The sequence below is a fragment of the Lontra canadensis genome, unplaced genomic scaffold (assembly GCF_010015895.1).
Source record: "Lontra canadensis isolate GAN:19392208 unplaced genomic scaffold, GSC_riverotter_1.0 scaffold14, whole genome shotgun sequence".
Lineage (NCBI taxonomy): Eukaryota > Metazoa > Chordata > Mammalia > Carnivora > Mustelidae > Lontra > Lontra canadensis.
In genome coordinates, this window is record NW_022631008.1 from 24859448 (window position 1) to 24881716 (window position 22269).

A 22269-nucleotide genomic window follows, 5' to 3' on the forward strand; every position below is an offset into this window, starting at 1 on the left:
TCGTTTTATAATAAAATGTATAAGAAAACATATAGAGAGTGATTTTAGATTGGTTTTAGAAGGAACTTATTTTTCAAATTGCAATCACACAAAATAAAATGGTAAATATGTTCCTTTTTTACTATAGTTCACTTTTAAAAATCAGCTTGGTTAAAAATACCTCTCGGTAGATTTCCTGGAAACTTTACTTATTTGAGGGACATTGTGAAAATATAGGTTTGGGAACCTAGCTGTGTGCAGATATTCCGTATCTAGTACTGAGAAGACAGGAATTATTCTTGAGAAACACTGCATTTATTTTGGAATCTTCTAAGAACCTGAAACAATAAATCACCTAAAATGCAGTATCAGTTTATTCTGATAGTTGAATTATGTTCACCTTGACTATCAAAAATATTTTTAAAAGTCTTCACCAAAAAGAGAAGTTAACTATTTCAAAACTCTAAAGTAAATCATGAATGGGGGTGCGGGGAGTTACTGGTGTTAAAAGAATTTGCATTATTATCCTCCATAGCAGAGTAGTATTTCTAAGTAAGTTTATATTTCTGATAAGTTTCCATCCTCTTCCATAAACTGTTAGGTGTCACATTAAAAAAAAAATCTACCCTTTAACTGCTCAGATTTCCTTCTAATTAACATTCTTCTTTTAACATATTTTAATGATAAGACTTTCTGCAGTAGTCATCAAGATCCATGTGTTAATGTGTAATCTATGAATCTATTTTTATAAGTGTCACTTTGCTTTGGCGTATTTTTGTTCTTACGTTTTGATTCTGGATAGACTTCTTTCAAGCCACAATGCTCTGAGATGCTTTTGGCTACTTAACCCATTTTGCATATTGTGCCATTTGTAGAATAAAGTAGCCTTTTATACTTGAAGTTGATTTGAACTCTGAAAGGCAACACCTGAACATCTCACAAAACTGGATAATTATGGCTGATTGTGTTTTTCAGGTATAGGTCACAGGAAATTCATTTGGGGTAAAGTATGTACAAAGCTAAGAAATATGCAGATTTTCTGTTGTAGGATTGTGTAAAAATTATTTACAGTTAATACTTGCATAAAGGTTAGAAAGGTTGATGAAGTGATATTTAGTTTTGCTTTACTATTCACTGCATGTCAGAATGTAATTATGACTGATTCATGAAACTGTCTTAGAAACGAAGCATCTTTATTAAAATGCTGATCAAGATAAGAGCTGACAGTAATAAAGAATAGAACATTTTAGTCTTGTTGCTTTTGAATGATTGCTAATTACCCCAGAGGTCATGTATAGTGCTTGGTAGGATTCATTGACATTATTTCTTTTAAGTCTGCTGTTTCAACAACATCTGAGCATGAAGACACAAACTGTGTGCTGCTGAACAATAGTTTGGCCAAGTTTTTGAGGCTTCAAGATATCCAAGAAACCTTTTTCTGCTTTAGTGAATTTAGCTTTTCTCTCTCAAAATGATAGCATATTAGGGGTGCTTGGTAGAAAATACTGTGTCTTTTCTTTTACTATTGACTGTATCTACACTTCCCATTTTCAAGTTCATGTTAAATACTATACAGCTTATTGAGACAGTATCCTCTCTGAATATACACAAACATAAAATAAATAACAAAATGTAGATTGGCCCTAAAATTAGAGTTAATAGAAAGGGCTTCTTAATGGATAATTGGAATGTACTTTCAGTAGTGTTCAGCTTGCTTTTGTTTTTGAATAAATGTGCACTTTGTAATCTGTCTCTGAAGACATGTGAATGTTCTTATAGTGTATTCCTCAGTCAATAATGATCATTAGGATTCATATATTATAAAGATATGGTTGATTAGCTGATTAAATTCTGCCATAAAATCTTTTAAAATTCTTAACAGCTGAAAGCAAGAAGAAGCCATACAGTCATTTCACACATATTTTTGTGGTGTCCATGATACAGCAGAGGAACCATGGTTTAAGGAGGCAGTTCTTTCTAAGCCTAGCTCTTTTCCTGACTTTGGGCAAGTCTCGTGAGTCCACTTGAGTTTACATTTTTTTCATCTGTAAATGATGGGATTGGACTGCAAGATTGCTAAGACCCTGATATATAGTGCTGTAAATTTTCAAAAAGATTGTTTCAGAAGTTGACTTATAAATTATTTTTTTGAATTATGATAGATTTCTCCCCCAAACATTTTCTAAGTGTGGTGTTGCAGTCCTAGGCTAGCTATCTATGAAAGCTTAATTGCCCAAGTAGCTCAAATACTATACCTTTGTAAGATAAAATAGAAGAAAAACAACATTCATATTTCAATGTGCATTTATTAAGTGCTTAGCTGCTGTGATGAAGCTGTCCTGAAATGAATCCTGCCATCAAGGAAATCAGGATGTTCTAGTAGAGCAAATAGGCACACCAGCAAATAATTATAGTATAGGAAAAGTATTATACTTCAATATAGAATGAGTTAGGAGTGATCAACTGTGTGTTAGAAGATTACAGTGCTAAGAATTATTAAAAAAAAAGTGATAAACCCACAAATTTTAAATAATTTTTCTGCTTTCTATAATGCTGGTGATTGTGGGGGGATGAGTGAATGAAATGGAAATTTATGTGAATTCTGAATGGACTCCTGTATGTATCTGCAAATTTCAGAGGTTGATGAAACTGAACCTTTTGTTTGTTTGTTAGGCCTTTTGTTTTCTTCACTTAGGTGTATCCCTGCCATCTCTCTTGGTTTAATAGTCATGCCTATGGTTTTGTTTTGCTGTAATTGGAATTAAGTGAAGATTTTCCTGAGAAAGCTGGACAAGGCTTAGAAGGGAAAGGCGAGGGCAGAGGAAGAAAGCAAAAAATATTTTCAGTGTATATGGGAGAAGACACCTGATTAGCACTAAGTTATGAATAGTGAGAGCTGAGAAATACAGAGCAAGGACTATGTTGAAGCATCCTTAGAAATATTTATACCATCACTTTATACGGTATGAGCAGTTGAGGTTCATGTCTAAGATTGCCTGGCTAGTGGCAAAGCCAAATCTAGAGCCCAGGTTTCCTGCTTTTTTACTGAGCATTCTTTCTGCAAACCATGTTGCTCAATATGTGTGTGCACATGTGTACGTGTCTTTAACATCATATATTTGTTATATTTACATGTTGTAATCTTGTCTTTGGGTAGAATTAATTATATTCTCATTTGCTTTTATGAACAACGAATTCTTTTTCTTTTATAAAAGTATAATCTACTTTATTAATCTACCTTTAGTTGTACACAATGATAAATATAGCGTGTTCAACCTTGTTTTAGCTAATAGCTTAAAATTTATTCTTCAGATCTTTTATCAGAGATTAGAATAAGTTACAAGATTGACTGAATTCATCATCTTTCTCTTCCTCTTTCATCTTTCAATAAAAGTGCTAATGAACAGTGAAGTGGCAAAAAGCTGAGCAAATACAAGGCAGGAAGAACAGAACCAGAGTTGAGAATATTTCTAAATGCTATCCTGGATGCTAAAAGTCTTAACGAGGTCTCTGAAAATTATTTTTTAAGCTAAATGTTTTTAGATTCAGTCTTTATCATTCTAGAAGTGATTACAGTATAAATGAATCACATGTATTATGTACTTCGTGTATTTATATGGTTGTATTTTTTTTAAGATAGAGAAGTTATTGTTTACCCCTGATTATTTGTATAAAAGAAGGAAAAAACTTGCGAGTAAAATTTACTGGATTTTCAAAAAATACATTTTGCAGAACTGCAGATGTAGTGGGAAGTTCCCTTTGGCCTGAGGGTAGATTGCACAGTTCCTTTTTGTGGGAGGAAAAGAAAGCTTACAGGTGCTGCAGTTATGGGTTGGTAGCATGGTTATAAAAAAGATTTTCAAAAGGCATATACATCAACTTCTTTCCAGTCTGTGATGTCATTTTTGTGTTTTTCTTTTTTTTTTTTTTTTACCTCAGGAATGAGGACTCTGGTTTTCTTGGATAAAGTAAACAGTGGGAGAAGAAATGGAATATTAATTAAAGTTCTGTTGGTCATGACAGAGCTGGAAATGCATAATGGCTATAATTTCAATAACACAGCTATCAGATTTTTCCATATACCACTATTTTGGGATGATCCATGGAGTTCTCTAGGATCTTTCGTTTTATAAAATTTCATGAGAGAGAAATGAGGGCATGCTATATTAAAAAATCTGAATGCCACATAAGTGTATATTTACTAAATATCAAATGCCCCCCCTTCACTACTCTCCCCTCTCCCCATTTCCTCCCCTCCTCCACTCCTATTTCATTCCTGCTTCCCTCCTCAGGAGTAGCTGCTGTTAAAAATTTAATGTAGCGGAGTGACATCAGTATCAGGATTGAATAAGACATCTCTTATTCATGGTCCCACCACCTCCCCCCCCAACTAACAATAATTTGGCATCTATTCACAGACAAAAATGACTTTATGGGTGGTGTTGGATTTACCATCATATGACAAGGCACCTGGGAGGAGGCTTGCCTACCCATGTGTCAGGTAATAGGAATATAGACCTCATCCTGGGTGTGACCTTGCAGTGGTCTGTGAACCAGCACTAGCTTCTCTCAGTTGTGGTCTGAGAGTCCCTGGAAACCCTATCTTAAAACAGTCACCCAAGGATGAGAGAGCCTTTGTAGATATCCAGGTTTCTAGTAGAAGAGTTCCAACATACTGTTGGAGCAAAAAACAAACAAAACCTGGGTTTGGACACATTGGAGAAGGTAAGAGGAACAGTTTGATTTTACCTGCATCACCCTTCCTCCAAGGTAGCCCAGCTTAGGGCCAAGAGAGAACTTCTTGGCCTGTGATTTCTCCTGTAGGGGACCCGTAAGGGGAAGTGAGTGATCACCCTGCTTCCTTAGCTGTGTAGGATGCTCCCTGAGGCTCATTTCTCTTTTGCCCCATCCAGAGTACTAAATCGTGAGCTGCATGGCTGGAGGGCAGGAAGAGGCTAGGAGAGGAGCACTCTATTTGAAGGCATTAAAGAGAGGTGGATCCTATGAATTGCTTCACACACATCAAGAAGCCTGCTCACAAGCTGCTGGGGACCCTCGCCCAGATCCTCTGTTGGCTCAAGGGCATCTCCTGTGCTCTGCATTATCACACACATGTGTGCGTGCGGACACTCCCCCCGCCCACCACACACACACACATACCCTCACTTCATGGCTGATGCCTTGTATATGCTCCCAGTGGCTGTGACAAGAATGAGCTTCGGCAGATGGCTAGCGAGCATGTTCAGAAAACCAGCCAGAATCTGCACACGAGGTAGAGATTACAAACTTGAGCTTTAGTGTTCTGTTTGGGAAAATAAAAGGAAGGTTATTGACTCAGGATATTGCAGGATTGAGAGAAGGCATATAAGCTTAAGAATTCAAGAAAGAGCAATAATTGTGGAGCACATATATTCATAGAAGGTCTGAGAAAGTCTCAAAATCCCTAGCTGGCTGATGGAAGGTATTTCTTTCCTGAAAGTTATTAGTAAAAACAGGAGGAGGGCTGCTACTTCAGATGTGAAGACAATAGTACAAAAGTTCAAAGAATATGAAAAATCATGGAATCACAGTTGTCTCCCGATAACTGATCCCAAAGACATGGGCGTCTGGGATTTACCCCATAAAGAATTCAAAATAGCTGTTTTAAGGAAACTTAATGTCTATAGGAAAACACACAAAAATAGTGCAACAGAATCAGGAAAACCATATACAAACAACATGATAAATTTAACAAAGAGAAATCTTAAAAAGAACCAAATGGAAATTCTGAACCTGAGGAATACAATTAATGAAATGAAAAAAAAAAATAAAAGCAATTGAAAGCAATCAATATTAGACTTGAATAAGTGGAAAAAAGAATCAGTGAGATTGAAGACGGAACTTTAAAATTATCCAGTCAGAGAAGAACAAAGAATAAAGGCTCAAAAAGAATGAAGAAAATTTACATAAACTATGAGATACCTGCAGAAGAAACAATCTGAATTATTGGGGTTCCAGAAAGAGAAGAGAGGGAAAAGGGGGGAGAAAGTATATTTAACGAAATAATGGCAGAGAACTTCCCAAATCTGGGGAGAGATTTGGATATCCAAGTTCATAAAGCTTATAGGTCATCCAAAAACCTCAAAGAATTTTTTCCAAGGTACATTATAATAAAACTCAAAAGTCAGAGACAATGAATCTTAAAAGCAACAGGAGAAAAGAAACTTGTTACTAGCACACTATAAGACTATCAGATTTCTCAGCAGAAACCTTACAGGCCAGAAGAGGCTAGGATGATATATTCAAATATAACTTAAAAAAAAAAAAAAAACCAAAACCCTGCCAATCAAGACTACTCTATTCAGTAAAGTTATCCTTCAGAAATAAAGTATAGCAAAGACTTATCCAGACAAACAAAAGTCAAAGGAGTTCATCATCACTAGACCTACTTTATAAGAAGTTCATCAAACTGAAATGAGAACAGTAATAAGTAACATGAAAATATGAAAATATACAATACACTAGTAAAGGTATAGTCAAATTCAGAATAGTCTAATTTTGTAACATGGTGGTGCATTAGCTACTTAAATCAAGTATAAAGATTAAAGAACAAGAGTATTAAAAATAACTATAGTTATAATAATTTATTAATGAATACACAATATGCAAATGGCTAAATTGTGACATCAAAAACAAAAAACGGTAGTAGAAGGGTAGAGTTTTTGTATGAGATTGAGGTTGATGTCAGTGTAAAATATACTGTTATATTCATAAGGTAGTTTATGTAAGTTTATGTGGTAACCACAAAACAAAGACTGCAGTAGATACACTACAGATAAAGAGAAGGGAATCAGAGCCTACCACTATGGAAAATTATCTGTTCACAGAGGAAGGCAGCAAGAGAGAAAGAAAGGAACAAGGAAACAACCAGAGTGAAACTAGTAAGATGGCCTTTGTAAGTCCTTACCTATTGATAATTACTCTAAATATAAGTGGATTAAATTCTCTAATCAAAAGGCATGGATTGTCTGGATAGATTAAAAACAAAAAAAGGAATTCCTAACTCTGTACTGCCTATAAGGACACATAGCTTTAAGGATATAAAGTGAAGGGATGAAAAAAAGAAATTCCATGGAAGTAGAGACCAAAAGTGTGCAGGGATAGCTATACTTAAATCAAAAAAGAGAGAAGATAGACTTTAAGTTAAAAACTGCAATGAATCAAAGAACACTACTGTATAATAATAAAGGGATCAATTTATCAAGAAGGCATAACAACCATAGGTGCACCCAGTATCAGAGGACCTAAGTTTATTAAGAAAATACTAACAGATCTAGAGAGAGAAATACACAAACAGCACCATAATAGTAGGGGGCTTCAACAAATGGGCAGAGGAACCATATAGACATTTTTCGAAAGAAGACCTACAAATGGTCTTACGTGCATGAAAAGATGTTCAGCATAACTCATCATCAGGAAAATGTAAATCAAAACCACAATGAGATGTCACCTCAATCTGTTAGAATGGCTACCCTCAAAATCACAAGAGATAAATGTTGGGAAGGATATGGAGAAAAGGAAACCCTTGTGCACTATTTGTGAGACTATAAATTGATGCTGCCCCTAGGGAAAACAGTATAGAAATTCTTCAAAAACATTAAAAGTAGAGGTAGCCTATGATTCAGCAATTCCACTTGAGTACATATCCAAAGGAAATGTAATCATTATCTTGAACAGACATCTGCACTTCTGTGTTCTTTGCAGCATTATTCACAATAGCCAAGGTGTAGAAACAACCTAAGTGTCCATCAATGGCTGAATGGATAAAGATGTGGTGTGTCTCTGTGTGTGCGTATATATATGCACACACACATACAGTGGAATATTCTACAGCCATGAGAAGGAAACACTGCCATTTGTGACAAAATAGATGGGCCTTGAGGGCATTACACTAAGTGAAATAAGTCAGAGAAAAACAAGATACCATTTGATATCACTTATATGTGGAATCTAAAAAAGCTGAACTAATAGAGATGGAGAGAGTAGATTGGTCGTTGCCAGGAGCTGGGGAGTGAGAGAAATGGAGAGATGGGTACAAGCTTTTGGTTGTAAATGATTAAATTTTGGGGATCTAATGCACAGCATGGTGAATACAGTTAACAATACTGTATTATATGCTTGAAAATTGCTAAGTTAGGTCATAAAAAAAGATATGGTAATTGTGTGAGATGATAGGTAATCATTTTGCAGTATGTTAAGTTTATCAGTTGTACACCTTAACCTTACAAATGTTATGTCATTTATATCCCAATAAAGCTGAAAGAAAATCTGTATCTTTCAAGGATTTTTCTGTACATTTATATGCATACAGATCTCTATATATGCCTAAGCATATAGTTTTGTTGTAAATTAATGGATAATAGTTACACCTTAATCTGACTTGTGCTTTTTTTATAACTTCAAGATATCCCGGAAATCTTTTTATATCAGATATAACTCCAGCTCCTTTTTTTTTTTTTTTAAATGGCTGCTTTGTATTTCTACTAATGGCTGCAGACCACTGTACTCCCTTACCTGATCAAACCCCTTTAAAAATCTCTGGGCCAGGCAGAAACCTTGTGCTTTTTTATACCCTTTTTTTTTTTTTTTACAGCTTTTATACCTTTGTCATTAGTATTTTTAAACTAATCTGTTATTTTTGGATACTTAGGTTTACTATATTTCTTTTCAAATAATGATTTAAAAAACCTGTTTACAAATGCATTTTTAGTCACAGGAGTTAACGTTTTTGAAGGATAGAATCCTAGAATTGGGATTTCTGGGTCAATGGTTCTGTGTAATTAAAGCTCATTAGGTTTTGCTTGTATATTAGATAACATTGAAAATTAAATGGTGAAATTAAATATACAAAGTGTAAGGTGATTTTTTTAAAGAAGCCACATGTACCCTCCCAGAGCACAGTAGGGTGTAAATAAATAAGTGACAACAAATCATGTGGCATTAATGTGGGGTACTCTGGGAATTTTACTGGATATTGCTTGGACATACCGAGTTAGTATCATGTTATTGCAAAAATCATGGTGGCCGGAATATTTAAGGGTGGTTGAATTATTGAACTGTGTGAATTTTGTTCTGTGTCTTTTTCTGAACATAGAAGATATGTGTAGTGCATGGTCTGCAGACCTGAGTTTAGTCTCTGCCCCCTAAGAGCCAAATAACTCTAGACAAGTAGAGAGCAAAATATTTGCTCTTTCTGAATTTTAAGTACTTCATTGGTAAATGGAGGCCAATAGTCCTATCTTTAAAGGTTGTTGTAAAATTAAGTGCTCAATAAATGGTGGTTATAGTTATTTTTATTCTTTTGTGACAGTTTTATAAAATATAAAGATAACCATGATTAAACATTTATATATAACATTTGTATGATTAAACATATATATATGGCAGTGAGGCATCTTCTATTACAACAAGCAGAAAACACATAAACTCTATGTAGCATCCTATGTCTCAAGGGTTACCACTATTTTGAGGAACAGAAACATCTCTTCATATACATGTTAGGATTCTTTGTTTTGTTTTCCACCCCATATATGCCAAAACAATGTGATAGAGTAAGGATGCGACTTCATCAATTCTGATGTGCTCCCCACCCTGGCACATAACTATTTAAGTTACAAATTGGTATCTTAGATCATTCAAATTAAGTCTTAACAGGAAACCAGTCTACTAACAGTACCTAAGGTCTTGACCAAGTTGACAGAGGCGTTCTTGTTCTTTACAATTTCCTACTTCTTGATAGTCTAAAGATGACAGTTACCACACTTTAGTATACTAAAGTCCAAATATTTTCTAAGAATCAGTATGTCTTAGGGAAAGACTATAGAAGGGGAAGTTAGTCATTGGCCTTTAGAACAAGGTCTCTGGTTACATAGTAGCTGTTGCCACAGTCAGATGTTTCACCTTTCCTTCTATAGATGATGAGAGTGGAGGTTTGTTTTTGAAGGGCCACGGTTTCATCTCAGAGTTCCAAATACTGACAGGAAGACCCTACAACTGTTGTGCTGGGCTTCAGTGCTATCCCTGCTAAGTTTGATCAGGTATGACTCCAGATGCTGGTGCTTTGCCTCTTCTTTTTGGAAAATATTTTTAGTGAATTATCCAGGAACTCATTATTTCAGAGAACTATTGGAATGATCCAAATCATAGTGGTGCTCAAAAGCATGAGAATGTAGCTTCAGGAGCTCCTGGGTGGCTCAGGGGGTTAAAGCCTCTGCCTTTGGCTCGGGTCGTGATCCCAGGGTCCTGGGATCGAGCCCCGCATCAGGCTCTCTGCTCAGCGGGGAGCCTGCTTCCTCCTCTCTCTCTCTGCCGGCTTCTCTGCCTACTTGTGATCTCTACCTGTCAAATAAATAAATCTTTAAAAAAAGAGAAAGAATGTAGCTTCATTAATAATATGAGGACAAGTCTCTTGTCCTTTCTGTACATTCTCAAATATTTATTTTCCCTAAGGAAATTTATTTCAAGTCCTCTTCATCTAATCATACTACTTCAGTTATAGAATATTTCTCTAATCCACATTATCAATCTTTCGTTTACTTAGTATTCTATTTCTTTTATTTTTGACAACTCATATGCTTTTATGTCTTTACCCTCATTGCAAAGTAATGGTGATTTCTTTTCATCTCATTTTATCCAACATAAACAAGAGAGGAATCAATGTTACCAGTCTCCGACTCTTTGATTCTAGGGCCATAAACACCAACCCTGGGTGGTTCTGTGGCTTTAGTTATCACCTATGGTGGATAATGTGGTGGTTTTCTCCAAAATTCATTCTACCTTTCTTCTACTATGTAATAGCCATGTGATTTGGATGGGACCAACTGCAGGTGGGACCAGTTTAGGCTAAGCCAGTGGTTCTCAATGCTGATAGCTCATTAGAATGACCTAAGGAGCTTAAAATAAAACAGACAGAATCAGCCAATGTAAGCCCTCCTCTACAAAAATGTCTGGGAGTATGACCCGGGCATCAGTACTTTTTAAATAATTGCCAGCTAATGCTAACATGCAGCCAGTGTTGAGAACCACTGGTCTCCCAACCAGGATATTTCCATCTTCCCAGCCATTTGCCTTGGTTTAGGAGACTCAAAGTTAACTTGTGTCTTTTCCAAGCTACATGAGTGATTGTGGTGGGCATAAGGAGCCTAATCAGCATAGCTCAGGACTTTTGTTTTATGAATGTGGCTGTGTTCTCGGTTTCATCTCTTTGTCATTGAAGAAACCCTGCCATGGGATGAAGCTCTTACTTGGAGGAAGATACAACTCTTTGGCTGAATTTTCTGTCTCAGCTGAGTTCTGACAAAGACTAATTAAGCAGGCAGTTCTTGCTCTCTTGGAGTTTACCTTCCAAGACTGACAACATCAGTTTAGATGATCAGGTACAGGTCACAGAAATAGTGGACTGTGGGCGCCTGTGTGGCTCAGTGGGTTAAAGCCTCTGACTTCAGCTCAGGTCATGATCCCAGGGTCCTGGGATTGAGCCTCGAATCGGGCTCTCTGCTCGGCAGGGAGCCTGCTTCCTCCTCTCTCTGCCTGCCTCTCTGCCTACTTGTAATCTCTGTCAAATAAATAAATAAAATCTTTTAAAAAAATAGTGGACTGTGAGTTAAGCAGACACTTTAAACATAGAAAATATCCTATATAATGGAAGACTACTATACTACCATTCAGTTGGGTATAGAATTTAGTATAGGTTGAACATACCTCGTACACAGTTTTGCACTAAATACTTAAAGGAAACTATAATGGAATCATACAGTATGGACCTCTAGAAGAGCAAGTAGCATATGTATGCTGTGTGGAGGTAATTGACTTGGGATATGGAAGGAGGAATCGGGGAGCAAGAAATAATCATGTAAATTGTATGAGGCTAAGGACAAATGATCCTGTAGCTACTGTGTAATAACTCAGTGTGGCATGGTGAGAAGGTCACGGATTTGGGGTCAGGAGTGACCTGGGCAAATCATGGCTCAGTCACCTACAAACTATGTGGTCTCTCTAGAGCTCTCTGAATTGTGAAATTACTGTGTTTTCCCCTCCAGCTGTCACTGCAGAAAGAGGCAATGTGTGGCTCACATTATAAGCAGGTGTATACAGCAGTGCTTTTTAGCTTCGGTCCTGGCATTTTTTTTTTTTTAATGTCACAACTGTTCTTTCCTTTTTTACTGTTTTTAAAAAATGTCTTTCTGTATGCTTATTACAAGAGTGTTAGTATTGTATTAGTATGCTTGGGCTCTCATGACAAAATACTACAGACTGCTTGGCTTAAACAACAGAAACGTATTTTCTCACAGTTCTGGAGGCTAGAAGTCCAAGATCAAGGTGTTGGCAGGGTTGTTTTCTCCTGAGGCCTCTCTCCTTGACTTGCAGATGGCCGGTCTTTCCCTCTGCCTTCACTTGGTCCTTCCTCTTTTGCATGTCTGTGTTCTAATTTCCTCCTCTTATGAGTACACCAGTCATATTGAATTGGGCCTATGCTAATGACCTCATTTTAATGTAATCACCTCTTTAAAGGCTGTCTCCAAGTACAGCCACACTCTTCAGTACTAGGGGTTAGGACTTTAACATACGAATTTGCTTGGAATACAGTTTAGGCCATTGCAGTGATTTTAAAAAAGTAATCTCCTCCGTAAATTTCCTCAACTGTAAAATGGGGGTAAAAAATTACTCTGTGTATGATTAGTTGAGGATTATGTGAGGTAAGTTCAAGTTATTACGTGTGAACACAAGTGAGACATAATAGCACTTGGCAATGGTTAAAGTATCTTACTTTCCTGCTTTTTGGAGGGGAAAAGAAATTCTGAAATTGCTTGATAAAAAGAAGGGATAAAACCTGACCTACTAAGATGGTAGGGTGTGGGTGTTTTAAATGAGAAACAAGTAGGATAGCCAGGGAAGTAGGAGTGGGGCAATGGGAAAAAAAATTTTTTTAATATATTTTGGAATAGATGAGCAAGAAAGCAAAGGAGGCAGAGTGGTTTGTGGTAGACTCTGAGGCGTGGGTCTACTTCAGAGCTAAAAAAGCCTGAACAAGAACTTAGCTGTAATAAGTGTGAGAATTTCAGGATTGTATTAAGAATTTTAGACTGAGGGGTGCTGTGGGTGGCTTAGTTGGTTAAATGTTGGACTCTCAGTTTCAGCTCAGGTCATAATCTCAGGGATGTGAGATCAAGCCCGTCATCGGGCTCCACACTTGGTGCAGAGTCTGCTTGGATTCTCTTTCCCTTCCCCTCTGCTCCTCTCCCTGCTTGTGCACATGCCTGCACATTCCCTCTCAAATAATAAATGAAATCTTTTTAAAAATATTTTATTTATTTGCAAGTGAGAGTGTGCACGAGTGAGGGGAGGAGCAGAGTGAGAGCAACAATCTCAAGCAGACTCCCCACTGAGCATGGAGCCCCACTGGGGGCTCGATTTCACAAACCTGAGGTCATGACTTGAGTGGAAATCACGAGTGGGCCACTTAACCAACTGACCCCAATAAATAAAATCTCAAAAAAAAAAAAAAGGAATTTGAGACTGAAAGAGATCATAATTCAATTCCTTTATTTTATAGAGGAGAAAACTGAGGGGGAAATTAAGTAATAGGCTAAAATCGCACTTCTGGGAAATTGGCAAAGAACTTATCAACTTTGAAAAATGAGATCCATGAGTGGGAGAAGAAGAAAATAGTAACTTTGAGGCAAATGTCTGAGTTCTACCTGGCTGTCAGAGCAAAAGCTTATTTATTACTATATTTCTAGGAACCAGGGAAATACCCAGTATATAGTGTTCGGTGTTTGTTAAGTTAATCCAAAGTAGATATTGAATTTACAGAGAACTTGTTAAACCATAAGTGTGTATTTTTTGTGATATAAAACAATGTAGCATATTTGCCAAAAATAGGGGACATCTCTAGTATCATCCTGAAAAATTAACATACAAAAAATATTACATTAATAACTGAATTTCTAAGACTGATGGATATAAGCTGAATATTCAAAAACCAACTGTATTTCTTTCCACTAGTAGCAAACACATACTTGGGAGTGTAGGTTGCGCATTGCCTTGGAACCCTGACAGTGTTTACTAAAGCTAAGTGGATGCTTACCCAATGGCCAAGCTGTTACTCTTCTAGGTGTGTATCCAACAAGAGCATGTGCATGTGTGCGCCAAGACTCACGTGCAGACGTGTTCATGACTGCATTATTAGAAAGAACAAGTAACTAGAAACAACCCAAATGTCCACCAACAGTAGAATGAGTTGATAGATTGTGGCTTATTCACATAGTGGATGTGACACACCAAACTGTAACTATAGACAAATGGGTGAATCTCACAAACAGAAAGGAGCCCAGTCATAAAAGAATACATACGGGATGGATCTACTCAAGTAAAATTCCCCAAAGAGGCAAAATCCTGCGTCGCTACAATCAGAGTACTGGTTACCTTTGAAGAGGTAGAAGAGGCTAGTAGGGGGGACTTCACTGGTGCTAGTAATGTTCTGTTTCTTGTCTGAGCTGGACATTTATGACTTGTGTGCTTTTCTGCATTTATGTTATATTTATATCGCACAAAGCTTAAAAATATGTCCAAATGTAGCATGTGTTGAATTTTTATGTATCATTGCTTTCGCTTAAAAGTGGTAACACATGATTGTTTTAAATGTGATTGTTGCAGGTATCTTAGAATGTACACCTGCTTCAGCATGTATATCTGGATGTATGTCCTGCCTCAAAAAGAGACCCTCCCCTCCGAGTCTCCTTTTTTCTTTTTTGGCTCAGTATCTTTCTTATACTCTTACTTGTCATTTACTTATAGAATTACATTCTTAGTAAACAAAACAGTACAGTGCCAGTGTAGCTTTCCTATATTTAAATCTAGTTATTTCTCTCATAGAACATTTAAGATATTGGAAAGAAGGGCGTCTGGGTGGCTCAGTGGGTTAAGCCTCTGCCTTCGGCTCAGGTCATGATCTCAGGGTCCTGGGATCAAGCCCCGCATCATCGGGCTCTCTGCTCAGCAGGGGGCCCGCTTCCTCCTCTCTCTCTGCCTGCTACTCTGCCTACTTGTGATCTCTTTCCCTCTGTCAAATAAATTTTAAAAATCTTCAAAAAAAAAAAAGATATTGGAAAGAATTAAGCCTAGAACTGTGTGTATAAATAAGATCCCAGCTTCTTTATCATCATCTCTGAACATGTAGAAAAAACTTGAAGGATATCAGCTATAAGCAAACTTTTTTCTGAGAAGGGGATAGACTTTCATTTCTACTTTTACACTTTTAGTATTGGAATTTTTTACAATGAGCGTGGATCACTTTTAAAAAGATATGGTTTGAAAGTACTAAGTTAAAAGACAGATTTTGGTTATTTAAATATTTTATTTCCTGCAACTAGAAAGGCCTCCACCATATTTTCCTTTAACACTTACTTATTAAAAATGTATAAAACTGACCAGTTTAGTATTGTCACAAAACTTCAATAGTGTATATCTTTTAAGTTCCTATTCAATATAATCACTTTGATAAGACATAAAACTTTGAGTTATGTGTTTTTTTCTCTTTTTCCAAATTTTCCATTGTAAGCAATATCACTTTTTAATAAAGTATTTAAGGTAGGCAAGACTTCATTATTTCAGTCTTTGCTTACAAGGTTAATATGTTGTAGTTTTACAGGATTTTTCCCCCAATATTTATTGTTCTTTTGTTCCAACTTGGAAGGGAAAAGCCAGACTAGAAGCTATATAAAGTTATTTTGTGAGATGGCTATTTTTCTGATGATACTATTCATAGTTGCTAAAAATACACACAATAGATCTTGAGGAAAATGCAAACTGCTAGAAAATGGTTCTTTTAGTAGCACATTTTTCTTTGCAAAGTCAAGGCCTTTCACTCATGCATATGCTCCCACGGGTGTGTTCACCTCCTTCTGTTTCCTCCCCAAATTTCCTAATTGCATTTTTAGATTGTATAATTGTGTTTGTCCTTTGTATATGTAAATATACAAACTATTTTAAAATAAATTTCTTTTGGTAGCTGATTAGTTTTATTCATTGCAATTGGACGGTGATAAGAGGTCACAGTCTTGCAACTATCCCTGGAAATTAGGAAATTAAATCATGCCCTTGTGACTAGATTCATCAACTTGGAAATAGCTTAGCTTTCACCCTCCTCCATCCTTCTGCAAAGTGTTCTGAAGAACTTAGCTTCAGTGAATAAAATCTGAAAATTTGAGGTTTATTTTTCTTTAAAAGTATAAACGGAGTGTTAGTATTTTTCAGACAAGAGCTAAAATCTGAGGGCTTTGGTTGTAGTTCTTTTTGCTGCTGATTAGGTATTCCTTGGTGGTGATTAGTGAATGTACAAATGCAATCATTCAGTAGGGCTTAATCATTCCTATGAGAGAGAAGTTAGTTACCCAGAAAGAAATTGAAGCTTGTATAACTTCCATTAGTCTTATTTTTTTAATAGCAAAAAAATGAAGAAAAAATTTTGGCTAAATTAGGAATATTGGGTCATATAAGATAAACTGTGGTTTAAAAGAAATGCAGAGCCTGGGTAAATATGCTTACATGAATATATTGCCGTGCTATTTATTGTGTTGTCTGTGGTACGACTAGCTTATGAAATACCGGCCCTTATGGCGGCCGGACAGGTTTCTCTCGGAGACAGTTTGAACTGCTAGCTAAAACAAGAGTATCTCCTCCCTGTCCTGGGTGGCTGGGCCCCCAAAATGACAGCCTGGGCAAAGGGGAGGAGGTCTCTCTTTTCCCAATTTTGGTACATTACTCAAAGTTGAGAAGAGAGATACACGGCTATAGCATAAAAACAAACAAAAAGAATCAAAAACAAACAAACAAACAAACAAAAAACAACAACAACAAAAAAAACAGATCATCTGAGGCAAGAGGAGAGTGGAATGCGTGTGCATGTATTTGAGCGATACCGTATTCCTTTCTGGTGAGATGGGTTACAGGCCCGAGAGAGAGGCCTGGGGAGTGGGTTTGAGCCACTTGGAATGGTGAGCTGGGCAAGGGGGTCTATATAGGGAGGCCCACCCGCTGCTCGGGTCTAGCATTGTAGGGTGGCATGACTTTGTTAGGTCCAAGGGTTGTTTGTCACAGGTATGGTTCAAAACCTGTTTTGCAGACTTCCCTAGAGGACCATCAGGGATTATTTTATTTCGTTTTTTAAAAGATTTTACTTAATTATTTGAGAGAGTTTGCGCATGCGCGCTTGGCCACAAGTTGTGGGAGGGAGGAAAAGCCAACTCCCCGCTGAGCGGGGAGCCCAACGCTAGGCTCGTTCCCAGGACCCTGGGATCAAAATACTCCAGCGTTCCAGTTTAGATTTCTGGGTTATTCCTAAAGTGATCATCTGTCCCAGTTTGGCCAGGACTGTCCTGATGTGAGCACCGACAGTCCTGCATCCGGGGAAACCCCTCAGTCCCAGGGGAATGGTTGATCGCCCTATTTTCCCTTCTTGAGCCACTTAGCAGCTGCAGCACGGAAGGGGGAAATGTATTCTCCCTGCCCCTGTGCTCAGTCTCTTCCCTGCAGTGCAGCGGATAAACAGCCCTCGGCTCTTGGGTCTCAGTTCAGCCCAAGATGCACTTTCAGAGAGGAAGAATGTTGCCACATTTCCAGTGTGCCCAGATTATCTATTGCTGTGTAACAAATGACTGAAGACATTAGAGGCTTAAAACAACATTGCCTCATTATTTCTCCTGGTTTCCATGGGTTAGGGATTTGAGAAAGCCTCAGCTGGCAATTCCGGCTCCCTTAGGACCGCAGTGGCAACACCTGGAGCAGCTGGGGACTGGTCAGACGACACCTCTGTTTCATGTCATCTCGGTGCCCCTCCAGGCCATGTCTCTGTATAGGCTGCTTTGAGCTCTCTCCAGTAAGTTTGATGATTACCTTACAGCTCCGGGTTCGGAGCAAGTGTTCCAGCTAGCGAGTAAGAAGCTGCCTCGATGATCACATAGGGTACTATCGCAGAGCATCCTCTTGCCTAGTCACAAGGTTCGGGGGAGGGGGAGCACAGACCCCACTCCGTTATGGTTGGGATAGCAACATCACAGCATGTTGGCATGGGGAGATTACTGGAGCCATCTTTGGAAAACACAGTTTGCCACAATTACCTTGGCCCAAAAAAGCAGTTTTTCACTAATAAAGGTAATGAAGTTGTTAAAATACAATTTTTTCCTCATGAATTTTCATAAAGCAATTTTCATTTAGGATGAAAACAAAAAGATCATCCTGTAAATGTTTTCTTGAATTGTTCTGAAAAACCTTGCTCACCATTGTTTACTGGAATGAATATGTGTCTATAATATATAATATATAATATATATGCCCCCCCTCCCCCTAAAAAGAAAGCCGACTGACCGAGATAGGTGTAGCAAAAGTTCATAAGCTTCTACAGGAGGAATTTCAGTGTGTGTGTGTGTGTGTGTGTGTGTGGTGTGTGAGTTTCCATGCACATGTGCAGCCTGGGCAGGGCGGGGTGGGGGGAGATGGAAAGGAAAGAGTGATTGGGAGAGTGGAAGGACAAGGGTGGCACAGGACTCCAGCTAAAGGGAGGGTCTGCAGCAGGAAAGAACTCTAAAGACATTGATGGCTGGAGGTGGGGGACTCTACAGGATACGGGCAGTGGTGGTCACTTACGAGTGAAGTGCAGGTATACAGAAAACATCCCTTTAGTAAGAGCATTTGGCTTAAAATGTGGCTACGACGTTCAGGCCCAGCTCTCTCCCATTGTGATGCTGAAGACACACGAGTTATTTTTTTCTGATAGCTTCTTACTTAATGGTAACAGAAATTGGGGTTTAAAAAAATGTTTAATGTAGTGCCATCAGGTGGGGAATTTGCCAGTTAGCATTGTTACAGCAAAGTTTCAGAAAGGCATGCTGCTAATCTTCACTTTTTTGAACTGATTTCTTTGGGCTTGATGTATATTTAATGTTCAACTTTTATGATTCTTACTTGACGTCTCTTGTTTTGTCCTAAACGCGTTGTTTTCCTGAGGAAAAAGTTCAAAGATTAAAAAAAGAAAAAGGATAGCCAAGAGATCATAATTCTGAGCCACGACTTGTTTGTGTTTCTGGGTTGCAGAAATACTGTAATACGGTCCAGCTCGATTCTGGGATCGACTACCGGAAAAGGGAACTTCCTGCCGCAGGAAAACTCTACTATCTGTAAGTTTTTCTTTGTTTAAATGTAATTTTCTAAGTTTAATATCGAATAACTAATCAGGAAAAGATGAGAAAAATAAGTAGGGTAATTATTAGAGCAGGAAAGGCTAGTTCTGAAGCCTGTGATTCTTTGAATACAAAATGTTATAATGTTAACTTCTCTAAACTGTGTTTTTTGCCATCCACATTTGCATGATTTATAATGTGTGATTGGATGAAACCCTAATTAGTTTTTTGGGGAGGAGTGATGACAGATGGTTAGAAAGTAATGAGATCCTCTTACGAGACTCTAGGATTAAGAGAATATCTTTATTGTGAGAAAGTAATTAATTATTTGTGGACATCTCCTGACAAATGTGCCATTTTGGTTCCCCCAAAATTGTTGTTTTATTTTGTTTGACAGTCTGTTGTATTTATTATTGTTGACTGACTTCCGTACATAACTATGTAAAATATATATACACAAGTACAGCTGGATATATTTTATCCTTTAAAAACAAAGGCTCTCCTGAGTAGGAGCTATTTATAATAATAGATGTATTCAGCACGTGCAGCTAATGCTGACAAACAAATAGTTGGTCTTAAAATGTCATTTGTGAGAACCTGAAAAGGGACAAGTGCTTTACAAATGTAATCTGTTTAGCGTATCCTGCCAGCTTTGGGCACATAGTGGGTTCTCAATAAATAGGTCTAAGTGCTAATTGTGATTTAACTCAAAGGCATGTTTCTGCTAATTTAAATTTTGATGACAAAAGAGGTTCAGCAAAGTTCTTGTCTCTGCCACCTTGTAAGCAGAAGTACTTTACTGTTTTTGAAGCAGAAATTAGCTAGAAAAATCACATAATTAAAATTGCATGCTTTACAGTGTACCAAGGGGGACAATTTCGGTTTATTATTCAGATTCTGATGATTATTATAGAAGGTTCTTCATGTGCCCTTAAGTACTTTGTCTTTAAAGTACTTTATAATTTTAAAAAATTCTTATAACACTTCTTTCTGCTTTAGCTTGGACTTTTCCCCCTCTGTTCCTTTTATGTTTATATTTGCAGGTTTTTAAAATTTTTCTGATTTTTGCAGTCTTTCCTGATTCTTTGCTACCAATTTCATGATATTCCCGAATGTGTGGTACCTAGAAATTAGCTTCTTACTATTCTGTGCATTCTTTTTCAAAGGGGGCAGTCTTTGTCCCCTGTTTTCCCACAAAATGTATCCTTATGTGGAGGAATTAAAACATTTTCCTAATGGGAAGTTCCTTCAGTTTTGGTGGTAGTCTGGGTCTACATCATGAGATTTGTTTCCTACTGCTGGAGAGGTCTCAGTGGAATTTACAGGATGTGGAAAGCTGCTTTTGTTGGGAGGATAGCCATTTTCTCTCCGACCTTCTCCCTGAGGCTGCTTCTTCCTTTTCCTGCTAAAGTGCAGTTTTAACACAATGAAATTCAGGTTTGTATTTAAAATACTCACTGGAGGAAAACAACAGCTAACAGTAACCCAGAGTCCAGGAATGGCACTCTGGATCAACTTTCTTAAAAATATATGTATTCATTTAATCCTCAAGGAAGGTAGGTTTTGTTTGTGTATTTAACAGCAAAAAGAGCTTTACTATAATCGGATAACCAAAACTAGAGAACGTAAAGGCACAGCTCACTCAGCGGGTAAGGCCGATACGTGTTCCTGAGGAGAATCAGGAATTAAAATCCCCTCGGGAGTGGGAGAATACTATTTGCTAAGGCTGTAATTTATATTGTTTCACAGGAGCCCTTAGGAAGAACTTCTTTCATGACAAAGAAAATTTCCTAGGGTCATGTTAACATTTCTGATTTAATTAGGTTTCTTTTGCTCTTATTCTTTTAGGGAAGCTTAATTAATTTCCCCCATACCAGATTTTAATGCCCCATACTATATATTGCACTATTACAACGTGTGTTTCTCTTTACTACCCTCTGCCTAAACATCTGGCAATTCGTACCTGAACATACAAGTTCAGATTCCTCCTTTGTCCATCTCATTGCCCACCGCCCAGCTGTCTGAAAAGAAAAACAAAATTCTAGCTTCCCTCCGGGGGAACATGAAGCATTATCTCAGGATTTCATACAAGCAGAATCCTACATATGATCTTTAATGAAATAGAAATATTCATTAATTCAGTATTTTATTAGTCAAACTTTCCAAAAGCTAATTCAGAATGTTGCCAAACACAATCCAAATAATATCAAGAATTATCAGAGATCTTACAACATACCCAAAAAGTTCACATGGGAACACTTTCTATGGTTCATAAGATTGTCCGGGTTGCAAAAGAACTAATTCATATGTGACATTATATGTTTGTATGTAATCTATTTTAGTTGTAGTTTTACATCACATTAGATGTAGAAATCTTACAGTATCTTTATAAAATAAGTTCCAGATGTTTTTGGCTCATCCGAAGTTCTTAATCTCATACAAAACAAACTCAGAAACTTGAAATTTAGCAGGTTACAAATGACAGAAAGCTTAAGCCCAGATATCTGAACTTTGCAGAAATTAAAACACCCCGTGATTGTCCAATTTTTTATTCTGTGGTAACTGCATGATCACCCCAGACATGAGCACGATGTCATTCTCTTCCTTGTTGCTTGGTGGATTGGGTTCAGTAGGCATCCCATGTGGGGAATAGGGTTTGCCAAAATCTAAGCAGGTCAACTAAGTATTGGGCTTCCTGTTTGCATTTGGGTGGGGGCTTGGATGAGTAATTTTTTTGAACTGCCTGGTGTTCGCTAGTGGTGGCCGTATCCCATGCCCTCCAGAGAATTTCACTGCTTCAAATTAGTTCTCTAATTGGGGGCTGATGACAGTGGAGGTTTTCATTTTCTATATGCAACGAGACTCTCTTTTCAGACAGGAAACACTGCTGCTGAGGGGTCCATGGGATGTTGCCCCAGGCTATTTTGCTGTCACTTTTGTGAAGGGTTATGGTTTTTCATGGTGAGAGGAGATCAGACCATGTTGGGCGCTCCCTTGTTCTTTTCTCTTTTTCTTTTTCATTCAGGAACGAGTAGTATAGGTTCTTTTTCTAAGTTTGTTGAAGGAAGTAGGGCTT

General features: G+C 37.5%; 1 protein-coding gene across 2 annotated transcripts in view; it reads left to right on the forward strand.

Moving 5' to 3' along the window:
- The window catches only part of AFG1L (AFG1 like ATPase), a 225537-nt gene that overhangs the window by 146782 nt on the left and 56486 nt on the right, over positions 1-22269 (forward strand). For both annotated transcript variants that reach the window (XM_032858264.1, XM_032858265.1), the window contains one exon: positions 19108-19190. In XM_032858264.1, coding sequence (XP_032714155.1) covers positions 19108-19190 — 83 coding nt within the window. The remainder of the gene's footprint in view (positions 1-19107; positions 19191-22269) is intronic.